The sequence below is a fragment of the Phacochoerus africanus genome, chromosome 16, assembly GCF_016906955.1.
Source record: "Phacochoerus africanus isolate WHEZ1 chromosome 16, ROS_Pafr_v1, whole genome shotgun sequence".
Classification (NCBI taxonomy): Eukaryota; Metazoa; Chordata; class Mammalia; order Artiodactyla; family Suidae; genus Phacochoerus; species Phacochoerus africanus.
In genome coordinates, this window is record NC_062559.1 from 7,352,403 (window position 1) to 7,372,853 (window position 20,451).

General features: G+C 52.6%; 1 protein-coding gene across 1 annotated transcript in view; it reads right to left on the reverse strand.

The window, feature by feature from the left end:
- Positions 1–20,451, reverse strand: part of EPHB6 (EPH receptor B6) — a 42,937-nt gene that overhangs the window by 379 nt on the left and 22,107 nt on the right. The window contains 16 exon segments of the mRNA XM_047763351.1: positions 32–187; positions 301–467; positions 469–495; positions 1,009–1,158; positions 1,596–1,769; positions 2,023–2,270; positions 2,387–2,506; positions 2,706–2,758; positions 2,977–3,091; positions 3,308–3,470; positions 3,661–3,785; positions 3,881–4,219; positions 4,508–4,663; positions 5,359–6,112; positions 6,332–6,396; positions 6,677–6,875. Coding sequence (XP_047619307.1) covers positions 32–187; positions 301–467; positions 469–495; positions 1,009–1,158; positions 1,596–1,769; positions 2,023–2,270; positions 2,387–2,506; positions 2,706–2,758; positions 2,977–3,091; positions 3,308–3,470; positions 3,661–3,785; positions 3,881–4,219; positions 4,508–4,663; positions 5,359–6,112; positions 6,332–6,396; positions 6,677–6,776 — 2,912 coding nt within the window. The 5' untranslated portion in view covers positions 6,777–6,875.

A 20,451-nucleotide genomic window follows, 5' to 3' on the forward strand; every position in this document is an offset into this window, starting at 1 on the left:
GGGCTCCCCTCCCCTGCCTCTCCCTGCTTACTCCAGGCTGAGCTGAGCCACTTCACTAAAGGTGCAGAGGCCGGACTGGGAGAAGGTGTCCTGGTAGCACTCCAGGCCGATGGCCGAGAGCCAGGCCTGGGGGGAGTCCAGAGACGGAAAGTCCAGGGCCACGGGGTTCAGAAGGGCCTGGGAAGGCCTGAGGGGGAGGGGCAGGCAGGTCAAAGTCCCATCTTCACCCTAGGGCCCCCCCCTCCCCGGAGTTTGCTTTACCCGGGCCCTTCTCAGGCTTCTTAGTCCCAAGCTCCAGACCTGTCCCCGGGGCTCCCGCCAGCCTGCAGAGTGTCCGGCTTGCGGATCATCTTGTCAAATGCAGCCACCAGCTGGTCAAAGTGAGGTCGCTGGGTGCGCTCCTTCTGCCAAGTGTCCAGCATGAGCAGGTGGAGTCCTGGCGGACAGCCTGGAGGCGGGGGCAGCCGGGAACTCCTGCTCTATTGCATTTAGTACCTGGGGTTGAGAGGAAGAACGTGGTGCTACTGGAAGGGATTGTATTATAAGGGATCAGGTGGAGCATGAGTGTGGGGTGGGGAAGGAACTTAAAAATATGGACAACAAGGAGTTCCTGTCGTGGCTCAGCGGTTAACGAATCTGACTGGGAACCATGAGGATGAGGGTTCTATCCCTGGCCTCGCTCAGTGGGTTAAGGATCCGGCATTGCCGTGAGCTGCGGTGTAGGTCGCAGACAGGGCTCAGATCCCATGTTGCTGTGGCTCTGGCATGGGCTGGAGGCTACAGCTCCGATTAGACCCCTAGGAATGCCACAGGAATGACCCTAGAAAAGGCAAAAAGACAAAAAAAAAAAAAACCAAAAAACCAAAAATATGGAAAACAAGACCCACGAGATTTTAGAATGTGAACGCATCACAGAATGGAGGGCTTAGGATGTGCGAGTACTGCAAGACTGGTGGCTTGGAGGGGAAGAGCAGTGGGGAATTAGACAGTGTCTGGGTCAAAGCTCACCTCCTGGTCACTCATGTCCCAGTAGGGCCGTTCTCCATAACTCATCACTTCCCACATCACGATCCCAAAGCTCCAAACGTCACTGGACGTTGTATATTTCCCGTGCGCAATGACCTCTGGGGCTGCCCAGCGAAGCATACAACTTGGGCCCTGAGGGGTGGGGTTGAAAGTGGCAATAGCAGCCATCAGAGTGGTGGTCAGGTTTACTGAGCAGCTACTACGTGCTCAGATGTATGTCAGGGGTTTCATATCAAGTACCTCGTTTAATCCCAAAATAACTCTGTCCCATAGATGACCTTACCTCCATTTAAGAGATGCAGAGGCCGAAGCACAGAGAATTACAATCTGTGCAACGCTACAGAGTTGGATCCAGTGGCTCTGACACTAGTCAGCATTAGGGAAGGGCAGGAGGTGGTTCTGGATGGTCTCCCACCCTCTCGGCCCCACTGTCCTGGGTCCCTGGAACCCCTCCATCACACAGGTGACCTCTGCCCCTTCAGACACTAAGATACACCACCTGGGGTATCCACCCACCCCAGGTTCCAGCTCAGCCCGAGGGATGTGGGGCCCCAAGGCTGCACTCTCACCTGAGGAGTGTGGCCAAGACGCGCCACTTTGCACACCAGGTGGCTGTTTACCAGCACACTGTGGGCAGAGAGCGCGCGGTGGACGAAGGCAAAGCTGGACAGGTACTGCATGGCGGCGGCCACTCCACGCTGCATGGCCACCAGTTGCAGGCTGCTGAACTGGCCCTCCCGCTGCTGAGGGACAGGGAACAGAGGTCAGCAAAGGTTGGAGGACCCCGACACATAGCAGAGCGCACACTGGTGCCAGAGGGCGGGGTGGGGGTGGGGTGCTTCGAGGACCAGAACAGCCTGGGAATGAAGGATGAAGCCCCCGGAGGTGGGGCAGGAGGGACCAAAGGCAGACAGCTCTGTCTCTGGGACAGCTGAGAACGGCCCACTTTCCCGGCACAAGCCCCCGGCCCCACGGAGCCGCCAGGCCCCGACTGACCCTGAGGAAGCTGTCCAGGGGGCCCAGCTCCATGAGCTCGGTCAGCACCATGAGGGGCCGGCTCTTGGTGACCACGCCCTCCAGCCGCAGAATGTTGGGGTGCTGAAACTGGCCCAGCACCGCAGCCTGGCCTAGAAAGGTCATCTGGAGACTCTCAGCACCTCCGGTCCACAGGGCCTGGATGGCCACAGCCTGCTCCCGCCGGCCCCGGGGCTGCAGGCGGCCCCGACGCACCTCCCCGAAGGAGCCTGGGAGAGCAGGTGGAGGCTGGGGAGCGTCCAGGAAGGACTCGAGGTGCCCCGCCCTACTTAGGAGGGACCCTCCCAGGACCCCTCCCCGATTCCTCCCTCAGCTCCCGTGGTACCTGCCCCAATGACCTCCTCGATCTTGATATATGTGGGATCGATCTCCCGGGTGAATTCTCGGAGGGCCTGGCAGGGGTCCTCGTATGTGGAGGGGTCAATGTAGTACTTCACCCCGAGCCCTGCAGGTGCAGGGGGTCCGTTATCAGGGGATGGGGCAGGGGCTGCCCACACACCTTGCGCATGCTCTCTCACTTCCGAAGGTGGTGCCCAGGAGCTGCCCTCAGCCCTGGGGGACTCAGCCTTGGTCTGGTGTACTTCTGGCCCCGCCCCCATGCCCAGGGCCCCGCCCCCATGCCCAGAGCCCTGTCCCACCCCCACCTGGGCTGCTGTACTGCTGCAGCTGCTCCATGTAGCCAGTTCCACGCCTCTTCCTGAGGGACAGACCAGAGTCCTGGAATGACCCTCCCGTCTCCTCCCTGGTCTGCTCCCAGCATGTCCTGCCAGGGCTCAGTGGTGTGAGGGAGCCGGGCCCAGGGTCTGGGTGGTGGTGCAGGGCGTTCCTGGGGGGCTCTCTGCAGCGGACTCTGGGGCTGCCAAGGACTGGGGATCATGAGTACGTGGAGTTGAGCCACGGCAAAGGGGGGGCTACCTCTGAAAGACGAGAGCCAGCACGGTGATGGCCGCCAGCAGAAGGAAGGCCAGTGCCCCCAGGATGGACCCGATCACCAAGGAGAGTCTCTCGGGAAGCTGGGTGGCCAGCTCACCTGGAAAACCAGCAGGGCAGAGTCACAGATGGGTTAAGACCCCACGTGCCAGTGCAGCCATACCCCTCCCCCACGCACCTACCCACCACCCTCCCCACACAGAGCCCGGGGTCAAAGGGCAGCCACTCTGCTGTCTGGAGGATTTGGGGTGGGGGGGCAGGTTCAAGGCCTGGATGGTCTCTGGGCCCCTCCCATCCCATCTGGGTCTCCTCTCACCTTGAGGCAGAGTCTGGAAGTAGACCTTACCCCCGAAGGGGCCATGGCCTGCAGCAGTCCGCGCCCGCACCTGGAAGCCATAGATGTGGCCGGGGCTCAGCTGGGTCACGGTGGCCGTGTTAGTCTCGCTGGTCAAGGTGACGGAGCGGGATTCATCTTCTGCCTGGGGGTGACAGCCACTCACTCCCTGTCTGCTGCTGGGGTCCCCTCTCACCCCAGCTCCCACCCACATTGCTCACAGCCCCCTGCTGCAGGGCTCCTAGGCACCTCTTCTGGCCCCCCACCTCCAGCCCCCACCGTGGGGGCACTTCTGGCTTCCACCAGCCCTGCCAGGCACCCTCTCTGCTCCTTACCTGGTCATAGTAGCGGAGCTGATAGTCCAGGATGTTCCCGTTGGTCTGGTCAGGCTGCGGCCAGGACACGGTGATGCTGTTGGCAGCCCGGCTCACCTGGTGCACCGCAGGGACTGCCGAGGGAACTGGCGTGGGGGGGGGGGGTTAGCATGGGTTTCCAGGTGGTGGGGGGGGGCGGTGGGTTCTGAGTGAGGGAAGCTTAGGGAAGGACAAGGCTCACCTGCGTGGCTGGTGCTCACGTTGATGGCTGTGGCCTGTGGAGGGTCCGGGCTGAGCTCCGACACCCCGTTGACAGCCTGCACCTCCAAGATGTAGGGCACATGTGCCCGGAGCCCCCCGACTAGCACGCGGCTCTCGGTCAGGCCCCTCTGGCGGGGGTCGAAATGCACCTCATCCCTGCAGCGGCGACAAGGGCCCTTGCCTCCCGCTCCGCACTCCTTGCACACGACATTGAAGAGCAGGTCCCCTCGGCCCCCCAGCTCCTGAGGCAGGCGCCAGTGCAGCATGAGCGCTGAGCCCTGCACCTCGAACCACAGCTCCCGGGGAGCCGACGGAGGACCTGGGAAGTGCCGGCCGGTGGGGGGTGGGGCGAAGATGATCGGGGAAGGAAGGAGGGGCCAGAGGGGAGGAGGGAGGAAGCAGAGGCTCAGGTGGGATGGGAGAGGAAGGAGGTGGGCCAGGTGAGGGTGAGGTTGGAAAAGAGCAGCGGGGAAAGGGAAAGCAAGGGCACAGGAGAAAGACGTCAGGGCAAAGGCAAACCGGCTGCACCTGTTGCCCTTAGGCTCCTCCCCCGCTCCTGGCCCCACTCCCATCCCATTTCCACCCCTGGGGTGAGTGAGGGACTCACCAGTGCAGGCAGCCTCTGGGGGGTCGGAAGTGGCCCGGTAGAAGCCCTTCAGGCAGGGGCAGACAGGGGCTGCAGGGTCAGGGGCGTGGCTGCGGGCAGGGCATGGTGAGCAGGGGGCATTCGCAGCCAAGGCCTTGTAGGACCCCCCAGGGCAGGCTGAGGGGCAGAGGAGGGTAGAGGCCTCAGGCCCATGCTGCCCACCCCCTCCTGAGCCCCCCACCTTCCCATCCTCCTTTCCTCCTGAGAGCCATCTTTTCTTCACTGCTCTCCTCCCTTTTTCCCTCCTTCAGGCAGAGATTACTTCTGCTGTTTTGCTGGGGCGGAATTGCATTTCCATTGATGGAAAAAGTGAGGTGTGGTGGAGGCTACAAGCAGGCCTAGCACCAGATGTAGGTGCCTGGCTTGATTGCATAACCTCCCTCTGTAGAAGCCTCCAGCAGCCTCCACCCAGCAGCAGCACCATTCTCTTTAGCTGTATGCATATCTTCCACCTGCCTCCAGGTCACCTGGCCCTGGGATGGTCCAGCCCAGCTAAATGGCAAAAATCAGACAAAGGACCCCATGCCAAGATAGCCCGGGAGTTTAAATTCCTCATTTCCATTCCTTCTCAGGGTTGCAGCCCTAGGACCCCCTGTGATTGCCATGGAAGTTTCCAGAAGTTTCAGATGAGTGGAGGAGAGCAAGTCTGTGTGCTTTAGGACCTAAATCTGGAGAAAAGAGGGGTCCTTTCCTAAAATAGCTTATTCCTGACCTTCTGGGAAAGAAATGACTTGTGGGCACTTCAGGAGAGGAGCCTAAAGGTGGGGGCAGGGTCAAGTGCAAGGGAAGTGTGTGTGGGGGGGGTGTCTCACCTTGGCAGGCTTTGTCTCCACGCACAGGCTGGTACCCTGGCTGGCAGCGGCAGCCCCCCACGGCTACCATCCACTTGCCCTCCCCGTTGCAGTGCAGTCTAGGGGGACTGCCCCCTGCCTGGCCCCCTCCTCCATCCTCCTCTGGCTCGGCGTGAGCCACACAGGTGCCCATGGCTGCCACGAGGGAGGCGCCCCCGGCCCCACTGGCCTGTGTCTCAGGAAAGGAGGCAAAGGCGCGGAGCACTGAGGGGCAGGCGTAGGAGAAGAGCTTGACCGCCACGAGGGCCAGGCAGGCCCCCGTGTCCTGGAAGGCCACGTAGAAGCCGCGCTGGGTCAAGGGCCCGAAGCTCCGCTCTTTGACATTCAGCTGGAGCCCTGCCCGCGGTCCGGCCCCTCGGGGGCCCACCGCCCACGCCGAGGAGGCCGGGAAGCTCTCATCTGCCGCGATGGTGTCCACCTTGGTCCAGCGCTTGAGATGCCAGGCAGAGATGCTGTCGGGGCCATCGGGCTCCTCGGCCTGGCGGTAGTAAAGCGTGAAGGTCTCCCGGCAGGTGCCGCCAGCCACGCCCAGGCTGGAGCATGCCCGCACGGAGAAGTGCAGCCGGATGTGTGCCCTTTGGGCTCCTCTCCTTTCCACGAAGTGTGTCTGCAGCCAGTTGTCCTGCCCGGAGCCTGGAGGGGCGCCGGCCACGTGACATGCCTCGAAGGTCCGAGTCAGGCGGCGCTGATCATCCAGAACACTCACTTCATCCCACTGCAGGGAAGAGCACAGAAGGCATTGCGGGCTCTGGGCTGGGAGGCAGGGGCATGTCTCTTCCAGTGAAAGTTAGAATTGACACGCAAAACAGCTGAGAACATGCCGGAGGGCAGGCCTCTCAGGCCACCCATCTTGGGGTTTCTTTCCCCAACTCATGGCTCTAGGGAGCAGGGGAGGGGACAGGCCTTGGGCTCAGAATGAAAGAGGGACACTCACCCCCCCTGGTGGGTAGGTGAGCCAGCCAATCTCCGAAGTCTCTCCTGTGGTGTCCAGCAATACCTCTGCCCAGAGATAAGAAGGGGCATCCAGTGGCCAGGCCTTCTACCGGCACAGAGAACCCCACCCCATTTTCATTAGAGAAAAAAGAATTGCCCTCCCAGGGTCATTTAACTGACCAGCAGGAACACAGCTGTCTGTCCAGAGCCTTTCTCTGAAACCTGCCCCCTTCCTTCCCACCTTTTGATGTCTCCACTCCTTCCTGCCTTTTCCTCTTTCCCACTTCCCATGTTGGCTGAGTCTCTGCCAGCAGGTGAGGGTTCTCTGGTCTCCTCACCCTCTTACCTTCTAGAGCCAGGACTGAGGACACCAGCACCAGGACCCACAGGCTGCACACCATGCCCGCGACTCCGCTCCCTGATGGGGCAGGCCCCTCAGCAGCCATGAGGTATCTTCAGGGCTTCCACCATTGCCCTGGCCACCACCCTGCTCCCAGGCGGGGCTGCTGCTTTGCAAGACTGAGGTTGGCAGCCACGCTTGCTTCCTAGGGAGACACGCAGGACCAGAAGAAACAAGTAGGAGGTGACTGTATTGCTTCAAAACCTGGCCCTGTGTCTCCCCTTAGAGCTTTCAAACTGCCCCAGCACCAACCACGGGCGGGGCCAGGAGGAAGCAGACTCTTGCCTGACCTATGCCAAGTCAGCCATCGTGGAGGGCCATGCACCGGGTCGCTCCCCCTGCTATATCCTTCAGGCGACCCATCTGAGCATCTGTTTTTCATGCCCTCCCTCTTAGAGCACAGGGCCAATTTTCCCCTTTCTTCCAGAAGGCACTATTCAAGTTCTTTCTCCATTTACTCTCCTCCCTTCCTCCTACAGCCACCCTGTATTGAAAGTCAGAAGATTCTTCTCCTTAAAAGCAGGCGAGTTAGAAGCAACTTCTTCCCTGGGGACACATGGTCCCCCCCTCCCCAACACCTCCCAACCCCCATCAGACTGGGACACTCTAGACATTTCAGAGAGCCAGTGAAGCGAGAGGGGACTGCAGAAGGAGAGCTGTGGGCATGACGGGAGGGAGGGTGCCAGTGGAGATGCAAAGAACGCAGGCGGAAAGATCCTGCTGGATAAAGGAACCAGGACAGAGGAGGGAGAGCGCCGCTGCGGAGGTCCCGCATCCCTACGTTTCCCCAGCAAAGGTCCTCTCTCTACAAGGGGCACTTTTTCTTCTCTGGCTTTCAGAAAAATAAGTGTCCTCGGTATATACAGGAAAAGATGCTCCGTAGTTTGCTCACAGCGAAAGGCAGGCATGTGCAAACAACAGTGCATGCCTTTTTCTCCTAGGAGGTTAATAATGCACTGGCTAGGAGAAAGTGTGAGAAATAGGCTCCCCGATATTCACTGTGCTTATGGGTTCAAGTTGGCGTATCCTCTTAAAGGGACAGTTGGCAATGTCTACCTGGGAGCTTCGCTTCTAAGAATGCGTCATTTAGGGACCTTAGGCTTGGATCCCTTTGCACAGATGTCTGAACAAGAATATTCATTGCAGCATTGTTTATAAAGGAAAAGACTCTAAAGTCACTGTTCATCAAAAGGATGGTGGTTAAAAGTTCATGGCACAACCTTAAAAAGGAATAAGGGGGAAGCAAATGAACTTATTTACAAAACAGAAACAGACTCACAGGCTTCAACAACAAACTCAGGGTTACCAAAGGGGAAAGGTGGGGAGGGGGCACTAATGAGGAGTCTGGGATTGAGATATAGACGCTACTATATGTAAAACAGAGAATCAACCAGGACCTGCTGTATAGCACAGGGAACTCTACTCGATATTCTATAATAACCCATATGGGAAAAGAATCTGAAAAAGAATGGATATATACGTATGCAGAGCTGAATCACTCTGTTGCACTCCTGAAACTCACATTGTAAATCAACTATACTCCCATATAAAATCAAAATCAAATCAAAAAAGGAATAAGGGCTAGTGTTTAGTTACTGACATGAAAATAATTCCTGGAGTTCCAGCTGTGGCACAACAGGTGTCTCTGCAGTGCCAGGACTCAGGTTCCATCCCCGGCCTGGCACAGTGGGCCCAGGAACTTCATATGCCAAAGGGTGGCAAAAAAGAGAAAAAAAGAAAGAACAAGAACATAAGACAAAAATAATTTTAAAAAAAAGAAAAGAATTCCCAAGTGAAATTACACTGTCCACTGCAGAGCTGTATACAATATTCTCCTGACTGGTAACTTAAGAAGGATGTGCATGTACATAATACGTATGGAAGAATCTTTAAGAAAGGTAGACAAGACCTGGGGAAAAAGGTAGAGGGAGGAGGGCATGGGGCTAGTGCCTTTACTCTCACTCTATTCCCTTTAGTTGTTTTTTTTTTTTTTTTAGGTCCGAACCCGAGGCATATGGAGGTTCCCAGGCTAGGGGTCAAATCAGAGCTGCAGCTGCTGGCCACAGCCACAGCCACGCCAGATCTGAGCCACATCTGCGACCTAATCCATGGCTCATGGCAACACCAGATCCTTAACCCCCTGAGCGAGGCCAGGGATCGAACCTGTGTCCGCATGGAGGCTGGTCAGATTCATTTCTCCTGAGCCATGATGGGAACTCCCCCTTCAGTTTTTATATTTAAAAATCTTGAATAGGTACTATTTTTCAATGAAATCATTAACATCTCATTTAAATCTGTAAATAATAGCTGTTTAGTAAAATGAATCAAAATAGTGTCATGTCCTCAAAATGATCTGTCGGGACTGTATGATAAGCTACCCCTTTATATAAAACATTTCTGCGCCTTTAGAAGCACAGCACTGCAGCTCACAAGCACGTGACCAGGAGCCATGGCTGCCTCCAGGGGGTCACGGTGAAGACAAAGGGGCTCAGACCTTGTTTGTTGGTCTAAGATTAGTGAGGAGCTATCTCTGTCCTCGTGACCGAGTCTCAAAAGTCCCCAAGTTGCATGGACAAGAGCAGTCAATGCCATTTATTTCTGCTGGGAAGAAAACAAAAGGCACATCACTCAAAAGACAAGAGATTGAAAGTTTTTTTAAAAGCCAGTTGGAAGTTAGAAGCTAAAAATTATACATTTCACAATGAAGCTGAAACCAAACTATTAAACTATATTTCACTTTGATAATCATGATTCGATTCCTACTAATCTATTTTTCTTTCTGACAATGCTGGCTGTGCTGCAAGATAAAGCCTTCAGTGTTATCTCCACGTTGTTCTCATGAAAAGACACCATTTCTACATCCGCATGGGCTGGCATGCATCGGATATCTGCCAACTAGCCACTGAAATCTACCTTTCATGCTTCTAGAACCCTATTTATGAGAGTTCAACAGAGAGCAGACAAGGAAGCAGCTTTGCCAAATCTTCACATTGTACCCCTTAAACTTACACAATATCATGTCAATTGTATCTCAATAAAGCTGGAGCTGGGGGGGAGAAGCATTTTCATATGGCGGATTATCCCTAAGAAACAGAGTTCTTTGCAAATTCTGTCCCCAATGCTACCAGACTCATTCCCAGATCAAATCTATGTTTCAAAGAACAGGGAGATGGAGAAATAAAAACCATGGCCCCGTTAACAGTGGCTGCTTAAGAAACATGCTAAGGTAATTCACCTTGTAGGTACAACCCTCAAACTCTCAATGGCTCAACATGCTTGACGCACTAGTGCAGAACAGATTCTGTCCAGAGTCACAGAGTCTTTCGGAATGCTATTATCCAGAACTGAAGATGCCAGCAAAACTCTTAAAACAATGAAGGCTAGTATACCATTTGCCCAGCAGATATTCTTTAGAACAGCCTCTTTCAGGCAGGACATGGATGAATTCTGGAATCTGTACAAAGAAGAAACTCTAAGAACTGTTATCTTCCCAAACGTCTAACTAGACAAATAACCATAGGGAAGGAATAATGAACATTTTCGGTATATCCCAGTGAATTTTTTTTTCCAGAGACAGAGAAAAGTAAGAGGAAAAGATGCACTGCAGATCATATCAGCTGTGTAATATGGAACATTCCGGAAGATGAATGGCAAAGCATTTGCTTTGATGACCCACAATACAAGTGGCACAGTGGCTTGTGGCTACAACAGGGTGCTCGTGCATCACCTGAGTATTGCCTCTTGATGATGACGTGAAGCTGGCCTGTCTCTAGAAGGTCCAGAAAAGAGCAAAAGCAATTAAAAACATGTTAAAGTCATCCCGCTTCTGTCAACAAGAGGAATCAGGAAACTAAGAACGCAATGGAGACCACAGGTAATTTTTTGAAATTGTCTTAAGAACAAAAAGATATTCACTGAAAAGAAATGGATGAGGATCTTCAAGGGCCCAGAAATGTACTTTTGCTGTTTGTTGAGAACCTCTTTTAGATTTGGCTCCAGAAGACAAAGGTGATAAACAGGTTTCTTTAGAAAAAAAATTATTGCTGAATGAGACCAGGAAGCGAGGTCAGTTCTTGCATATCAAACAAACCAGATAAATCCAAGTCTTTTATTCTTTAATATATAAAAGAAACTGAGTGTACCTCTGGGACAAGGATAAAAATAAGGATAGAGGGAACTTTATTAAGATAGGGAAGAAATTGCTGTCAACTAATTCCTACCACTGCAGATTCTTTTGAAATAAGATCCAAAGGCAAAAATATAAGGGACAAGAACACGCAGCTCCATCACATGCCTGGAATACAAAACAAGCAGGAACTCAGAACCTGATTTTCAAAGGTGCCTTCAATGGCTGAAGCCTAGGACGTCTTTCCACATTTGGTCCAGGAGTGTGCCCTGGGAACAGCCAATCACATCTCTGCTGCCACACAGAGGGAGACAGGCCAGGCCTTTTACCCTCCTCCCTGTGGCCGGCTTGAGATGCCTTGTCTTCTCCAGCTCATAAAAGGAATCAGTCAGAGTTTAGAATCCTCTGACCCCTGAAAAAGCAGAAAACTTACCTCAACCAGGAAAATAGTCACATTTCGGATGTGTGCATGGTTTTAAAAATATAAAGCAACAGAAGCAGCAGAAATGTGAATGCTCAATGACAGCTCAGAAAATGACACTGATGAGGCAAAGTTTCACATGATAAAAACTGCATGCTATGACCAGATTTTTTTTTTTTTCTCAACTCCTTTTTCTGGTTATATCATTGTATGTCTTTTTGATACAGCAGTGACACTACATCCACAAGCTTGCTACATTTCTGTAATTTACAAAAGCATGACAGTTTCATAGGCGTTGGGACTGTATTTTGCTTTCACAAACTGGCAAAGATTAAAGATGTGTAGACTCTTCGCGTATAAATCATGGCTTATGAGTTCTGTTTTCTATAAAAATGAGAGGTTTAAAAATAAATGAGTAAATCTGTAAGAATTGAAAAAGTTAACTGTGCTCAAATTAAAATGCTTAACATGATAATTTATGAACAAGCCAAGCTGACTTACATATAATTTATGCACCTCGAGTCACAAAGCGGATTTTTAAAATTAAATAACAAAAGCCAAATAAGCCTAGAGGAAGGACTGGCAAAAGACATAATGGCCCATTAAGATTGGTTACTGTAGAAGGCAGAAATGGAGGATGGGGGGGAAGTTATTAACTTTGTCTCATACATACATAAATTGTTTCTCTTGTTGCAATGAGCATATCTTATTTGTATAATTAAAACAAAATCTCATAATTAAAATCTAAATGGAAAATATTCATAAAACCTAGGCAGCATGGTTACATTGTATCCTCTGCCCTGCCTTCCCCCATCCCCATCTTTCCCTCTGGGTTTCAAAATATCTAGAAATTTTCATCTACAAGAAGAAAGCAGAGTGGAGAGGCAGGAGGACCCAGGAATAAACGAGTGAAATCATGTCAACAATAAAAGCAGAATAACTTTTATTCCTAGAGAGTCTTTAAGCTTCTCTCCCGAGAAGTTCAAAGTGTCCCACTGATAACACCATGCTTCTCTTATGTGATGTCAAGGAAAGGCCTGCAACTTCAAAGACGGGGAGCAGAGAGAGTTACACACTTAGAACCTGCACGGGGCTTCACTGCAAACTGAGCCCAGAGAGGGAGGCAGAGCAGCCTGGGGGGGGGGCCTGGCAAAGGGGCCGGTGGTTTTAAGTGTCCGGTGTGTCTGGTGTGATTGCTGAGCTGGTGATCACACCTGTTAGCCACAAGGTCAGCGTGGGAGGGGTCAGCATCACAGGCCCTGTGTCCTCTGTCGTGTTCTGCAGCTGCTAAAGGCCCAGGAAATTCCATGATAATCCTTGCTTAGCTTAATGCCGCAGGCTCTGCCCTCTAAACTCCACCCTGGACACAGTCTCGGTAGCTCTCTCTTCAAGCGCTGGCCACCTGCCTTGAAAAGGATGCCCATGGCCTTTAAGGAGGCATCCAGAGCAGACAGTGAGGAGGTGGCTTTCCTCCAGTGCTTCTGCCTTGGCTGGAGAAGCCAATTTGTGGATTACCTAACAGAGGACAGTCCTGAGTCCCTGGAGGCCTCCAGCCCCTGAGAATGTCCCCCAGAGCACGCAGAGGCACACAAATGTGCCTCCCACTCCCCGGCTGACTGGGGAGCTGGGAGAGGCTTTTAAGATGCAGGCAGTGTCTGGATCTAGCCAGACAGCCACTTAGAATGAGCCACTCTGGCTGTGCACTAACAGAGGACAGGCTTGTCTCTGGAAAAGGGCATAAGGAAGGGTGCTGGGGTAGTGGGTGCATATGCAGGAAAGATGAGGAAGTGGAGGATGGTGGAAGAAAGCCCACGAGTGCCAGGACCAGTGCCTGCGAGAGCAAGTGTGTAAGGGAGGGTGCATGAGGTGAGACAGGTGTGGAGCAAGAGAGTGCGTGCTGGGGTGCATGTGACAGCAGGCGCATCCATGCAGATCCCTAGTGGTCCTCATGCTGGTGGCAGATGCCCACGCGTCCTCCTCCCTCACCCTGGGTCTGTCCCTACTCCACCCCTAGTCAGGCTGGGAACCACGCTCTGCCCTGGGAGGTCCTTCTGCAGAAACACCTGGGCTGGGAGAGGGGGAAACCGCAGGCTCAAAGCCCCATAACACCAGCCTCCCCCTTCCACCTAGTGAGGAGTGTGGTGGGGACACAGGGCCAAGCTCAGGAGACGGAGATGAGCTGGGAGAGCAGCCGGCCCTTCCACACTCAGCCCATCACCGCCTGCTGCTCCCCAGTATTCTAATGACAGAGCGGCCATGGCCAGCCATCTTCTTGCACCCAGAACGAACCAACAGACTCCACAGGAGTCCTCTTTCCCAGATCTGAGTACACAGGAGCCATCACCCTAGTCTTCCTGCAACAAAAAAGCTCCAGTGGCCTCCAAGAGCCGAGAGGCCCCTCTGAAGAGCACCTGGCAACTCTCAACACCCCGACGTCCAGGATCTGGGCAGTTTCCCTGGCTGCCTAAATCCCACAGCTTCTTTCCCACTGAACCAGCATCTCTTCTTCTAGAGCCTGAGTCAAGTTCCCTGGCAGGAGAGGGCCTGGGGTGAACTGATTGGGAACAGGCCCAGCCGCTTCTCTCCATGGGCACTGCCAGGGACATTACAACATCGGCTATGCTGGGCTGGTGCCAGCTCCCCCAGGGATGGGAGGAGAGAGGGTGCCAGACAGCCAAGAATGGTGGGTGGGGGTGTCGGGCAGGCAGGGCCAAGCACCCAGATGTAAAGACAGGGGGTGGAGTTGGGGCAGCAACCAGCAGCAGACTTTTGGCTTCAAGTTGGGGCTCAGGGCTGGGGAGCGGGAACTGGGGAGCATCCCCTGATGGAGGTGGGGGAGCTGGGGGCAGGTGTGCACCCACCTCCTGGCTCCTCCCAGCTCCACCGGGATTGGAGAGATGCCACTGGAGTCAGAGGGGTGGGCAATCCTCTTGGGAAGGCTGGGAGCCCAGCCTCCGCGAGGACCCTAGTTCAGGACCCCCTATATCAGCGCCAACGGAGTGTCTCTGGAAACACAGTGGGGGGGGGGGTGGGAGCGCAGGGTAATGGGGGTGTCACTGACGGCTGGTCACAGGCATGAATGCGGTGGGAGCCAGGTTGGCCAGTTCCGTCCGCACCCCTCACAGACCTCGATCTCGCATTGGGTTGGGGGATATGAAACACTCCCCAACAAGGACCCCCAGATCTGCAAAGGCCCTTTCTGGAGGGCCGCTCTACTTCTGCAAAGCTTAATCCCTCTGTCCCCAGGCACGCCGACCCCCGGCCCTCCACACCGCCTGCGACCCCAGGGCTCACCTTCGCGCCGACCTCAGGCTCCGCAGGTCTGCGCCCCCCGAGGCCCCGCGCCGGAGCGGCGGCTCCCGGCGGTTGCCGGGCGCTGCCCGCGTCTTCGCTCGGGTGCCGGGATCCCGCACCCCGCAGCCGGGGTCCTCGCGGTCTGGGCGGCAGGAGGCAGAGACTGCTCCGGAGGCGGGGCGCGCGGGGGTTCGTGCGGGGCCCGCGTCGCGCCCGCCGTCGCCACGCCGGGTCGCGGGTCCTGCCGCCCGCTCCTCAGCTCCCGTGCGGCGGCTGGAGCGAGCGCAGCCCGGCCCGCCCCCTCCGCGTCCCTCCCCGCCCGGCCCGCCCCTCTCCGGCCCCTTCGGCCGCCCTCCCTTTCCCCTCTTCCGGGGAGCCAAGCCCGCCCTCCGGCCTCGGCGGCGAGTGCGCGGCCCCCGCTCCGCGGGCCCGGCGCGCCAGGGAGAGCGGGGTGGCGGCGCGGGGCTCGCCTGGGGCCCGGCCGTGCGCCGGGCAAGGGACGTGGGCGCGGAGGACGGCGCGCGTGCGGGGCCCTGGGGGAGCCGTGTCGAAAGCCCCCCGGGCGGGCGCGGGCCCCGGCACCGGGAGAGCGGCGCAGCTCTTTCTGGCCAGCGGCTGGTGCCCAGGACCAAGCAGGGACACCCGCGCGCCCTCGCCTCTCCTGTTTTTCTGCTTCAACTCTAGGAACTAAACCCACCGTTTTAGTTCCTACTCAGATTTGAACTAAGGTGGGCGTGAGCTGAGAAAAAGAGAAAAGAGAAAAGATAAGGGGGTGGAGGGAAAGACAAACTGAGAAATCTGGAGGGTGCGGGGGTGGGATGGGGGGTGGATAGGCACCCGATGCAGGAAAGTGGCTCTGATGGAGGCTTAAATTCTTCTCAGCGCCTGTGACCCCGGATCTTGACCACTATTGGGACTGACCCCCCTCCCTCCCTCCCTCCACCCTCCCCAAGGACAAGGAAGCCTAGGTCTGAAAGGGGAAGTCCTGAGGTCGGTGCCAGGCGCTTACACTGCTCCGGCAAGTCGCTGAACCCCCGGGTGCCTCCTCCCTGCCCGCTCCCCAGAGGGAGCCAACCCACACGGGTGGGAGGCGGTGGGAGGTACTCGCAGCGGGTGCCTGGAAGTGTTAAGGAACGGAGGGGACACCGCGAGGGGGAAAAATATATATATTTCCGCCCACCTCCTCTCAAAGCCGGGACAGGATTGGGGGGTCTATTGTTCCTGTCCTACCAGTGCTGAGCTGAGGCTTTCCCGCGAAGTATTGCTACCACCTGCTGGCTCTTTCCAGGATCACAGGCAAGGGGGTGGGTGGGAGGGAGGAATCTGGCTTCCCTCACCTCCAACTCCCCTGTCCCACCTCATTCCTGGCTTTCTTCCTTTCTTCGAGACATCTGTATTAAACCACTAGCTGCAAGTGGGCTGGTCAAACACAGCACTTAAGGAGCATCAGAAACTAGGTAACATTGTGAACGAGGTCCATGAGAAGCAAAGCACAAGAGGCCAAACAAGGCAACTCATTGCAAGCACCTGGGAGAAACAGGCTCTAATGAATTGGCCGAATGAGCCATGTGGAGAACCGTCAAGGCAACTCAACGAGCCCCCACTGGGCAAAGGGGTTGTTAACTCTCAGGTCAATTAATAAGCCTAATGATGCTGAGGAATTCTGCATTTGGACATGGAGATAATAAGTCCACTTACATGGATGATTTGTTTCTTCCTTTTGCTCTGAAACTCAGTGGTAGAGAATTGCCTTCCTTTCCAAATCAGTTCCCTCCAAGGCCTTGAAAAGCTCTTCCAAGAAACCTGACTTTATAATGTATGCAGTATTATGTAACTCATGATACAGTAACAAATTTGACTGATTGTCAAAAAGTGATGGGTATATTGGAAACTTTTTTAAAGAGCATATAATTATATTACGTTAAAAATAAAGACATAAATCAAACAAAAACATAGAAGTGACTTTATAAAATGTGGAAATTCCAGTAGTAACCCACAATCCCTTAGGTATTGATGTTATAGGGAAAATATCTCTATTACTTTTTACTGCCTGTCATCTCCCTCTCTCTCTCTGCCATGCCCATGGGAAGTTCCCAGGCCGGGGATCAAACCCACACCACAGCAGTGACAACACCAGATCCTTATCACTACGCCACCAGGGAACGCTGTATCTCATTGTTTATATTGCCCAATAGGTGCCTATAATATGAAATTAAGTTTTTTCTTTCCTCAATAAAATTTGAGAGGCATCCAGTCGTCAAGGGAAGCTCCATTGTACTCCATTGTACATTTAAAGAGGTTTGAATGTGTGACGACAATTGACCTGGATCATAATCTCTGTGTTATCCAACAATTTTAAAAGCAGGTGATAGCACAGAATTCATGGTTAACTTATGCTGCCATCTGCAGCTATTAAAAGGCAAAGTAATAAATTCCTTCTTAAAGCTGGACATAAATCTTTTCTACAATGCGTTCAGTGCCTGGCACACATTAGGCGCTTAGAAGTGTTTTAGAATAAGTGGATAAAAATAATATTTAAATTTGCTCTGTGCTGAAGGGCAGGACCTACGAAAGCCTGAGTCTCACAGAATTCATTATCTTGGGACACAGCTATCTACAGTGTAAACTTGGAGCCAAAGGAAGTCTAAGTGGAAAACTCCAGTTGGTTTAGGATGGCTTTTTGATTGGTTCTGTCTGTTTTGCTGTTGTTTTTTTCCCCCGTTTTTGCCTCCTTCTTGGGCTTTTCTCTCGTCAACATCTAACACTCCCCAAGGATGTGCAGTTTTCTTCTTTCTTATTTCCCTTTAGGACAGCTCATGCAAGCTGGTGTTATTATAAACAAAGAGCTTCATAAGTAATTTCAGTGATAAGAATTCTGGGAAAAAGCAATAAAGGAACTGGCTGAGCTGCCCAGATCTCTTATTCCAAGACATGAGTTATAGCCCCAGGTGCACAATTTCACAGGGTCCCAGGCATTTCCCTGAACCATCTCCAGACCCTATGGCCCCCTAAGTGCAATCTTCCCCAAAGCTGGAGCCTGGTCTCCAAACATTTTGCCCAGGAGATGTGTCAAAAGCCCAATTTCTACAACTTTTTTTTTTTCCCCTGTTTAGAAACTTCTAGAGTAAACCCATAGTACTGGTTTATTTGAAAGACAAACCTAGTTTGCAGGTGATCTGTCTACCAGTGGTGATTGATAAACCTGAATACTCTTTGGATATGAGTGATCTACAAAATTTACCCATCAGAGTCTTACACTTGGGCATTGCTTTAACCAGGTAATAGTAAAAAGATATTTGAAGGCATCAGCACATAGAGGGAAAAAGAAAAGCTCTTCTCTCCTAACAGGATGCTCAATCAGTTAGAGACTGACATTAGCTACACGTAAGAGGAAAGTTCTAAACTAGACAAATCAAGGAATCCAGAAATGTGTGGACATCCCAGGTCAAAGACTTAGGTTTCTGCCCCTCCATCTTTGGGGTGAGGCCTTGTTCTCAGATCTCAGCACATCAGCCAACGACCCAGTAAGAATGCTCCACTCACTGACTTTTCCTTATATATTATTGGCCAGGAGCGTGCCACCTGAGACACCCTACGTGCCAGGGACAGGGGAGTGCATGTGCCCCAAATAAAATTAAAGTCCTGGGAGTTCCCTGGTGGCCTCGCCAGTTAAGGACCTGGCTTTGTCACTACTGTAGTGTGGGTTCCATCCCTCACCTGGGAACTTCTGAATGCCATGGGCACATCCAAAAAAAGAAAAAAAATTTCTGTTATTGGTAGAGGAGGAGATAAAGAATATTAGGCAACCAACAGTCTCCATCACAAATGAGGGAAAATTATCCCACTGATCTACTTTTCCTTTCAGTCTATGAAGATGGAGGCTTTTCATAGGATAACAGTGCAGCCCCACTCCCCTCCCCCAGGTCATCCCCTTTAAAACATAGTTTTAATGTTCAAAGATGATTTCTAAGAAGTTAGTGGAGTGACTTGAAACACTAGAAGCCTCCTCTCACTAGAGTAACTATGACACCATCTCAAAAGAAAAATCACTCCTCTGCTGTCACTCATATAAACAATGAATTGAAAACATCCTAGATATCAATAAGAGGGGTCAGTGCCCCTGGACAGGACAGGGTTGATAAGGGTGCCACCCCACTGTCCCTTCCCTGGTCTATGCTCTGTCTTCTCCCTTGGGATCCAGACAGGATGGGATGACCTGCAAAGATGGAGCAGAGGGTCCAGGGTCCACTCTCCCAGTCAAATGCAGTCTTGTCCCCCAGCTCTGGTCCCAGACCACGTTCTCTGAAAAACATCCACATCCCCACCTCCCTAAAAGGAAGGCAGAAAGACTTGCCTCTAGCTCTAGAGGTGGCTGGAGCATTTCCTGGTCCTCCTGCTCCTGGATGTGCCCTTGTCTTAGACGATAGCTAGCGCGCTGCTCTCTCTCTCCCGCGCTCTCTTGCTCTCTCTCTCTCACAGCATTCATAATGCATTCTGGAAACTGGCCCATCAGACCAATAACAAAGAGAGCAAGTCAACATTAAGAATAAACAACAGGAGTTACCGTCGTGGCGCAGTGGTTAACGAATCCGACTAGGAACCATGAGGTTGCGGGTTCGGTCCCTGCCCTTGCTCAGAGGGTTAACGATCCGGCGTTGCCATGAGCTGTGGTGTAGGTTGCAGACGCGGCTCGGATCCCCCGTTGCTGTGGCTCTGGCGTAGGCTGGTGGCTACAGCTCCGATTCGACCCCTAGCCTGGGAACCTCCATATGCCGCGGGAGCGGCCCAAGAAATAGCAACAACAACAACAAAAAGACAAAAAGACAAAAAAAAAAAAGAATAAACAACAACAGGAGTTCCCAGCACGGCTCAGTGGCTAACGAATCCGACTAGGAACCATGAGGTTGCAGGTTCAATCCCTGGCCTCGATCAGTGGGTTAAGGATCCCGCATTGCCCTGAGCTGTGGTGTAGGTCACAGACATGGCTCGGATCCCACGTTGCTGTGGCTGTGGCATAGGCTGGTGGCTACAGCTCTGATTCGACCCCTAGCCTGGGAACCTCCATGTGCCACAGGAGTGACCCTAGAAAAGGCAAAAAAGACAAAAAAAAAAAAAAGAATAAACCACAACAAAACTTGAGATCTTTTAAACATCTGAGGCAAAGTGAAAAAGGTGTAACAATGTAAAAGTTTGAAGAAAAAATTTTCACTTTATATTCTTAGTGAGTTAAAAGCAGATACAGAAACTATTTTAAAAGGCTGGGATGAAAAGAGAGTGGGGAAAAAAAGAAAGGCACAAAAGCCAAAATAAAATCTCAGTCATGCAGAAAGAAAGAAATGACTTAAAACTCCAGGAAAAACAAACCAATGAAATATAACATGAACCTGGGTGGACATTCAATGTGAGACATAAATAGATTTTTTTTTTTTCAGTAACAGAAGGAAAGACATCTGGAAAATATAAAAGGGGATTCTAACCTTAAAATGACAATAATACCAGAATAAGAAGATAGATCAAGAATACAAGAGAAAAAAAAAAGGGCAAAATTAATGATGTTGATTTTAGTATCGGGCACATATTAACTACTTAAATATTTATTACATAGTTGAATTAACTTTTTAAAAAGTCAGACACTGAACATTTAGAGATTTTATCATCTTCTAAGCAAAAATGATAAGCAGAAATCAATGCCAAGATATATTCTGGTAAAATTTTTCTAGTCAGTACCTTATTCATTTACTCTCTTTCCCTCCCCCCCTCCCCCCCAGTTTACTTTTAGCAAGAGTCAGATTCGAATATGTTCATATTTCTTCCTTAGGACATTGATTAATGAGAAGTTAGTAGACTAATACCTTCAGAGTGTTCTGAAGAAAATGCTAA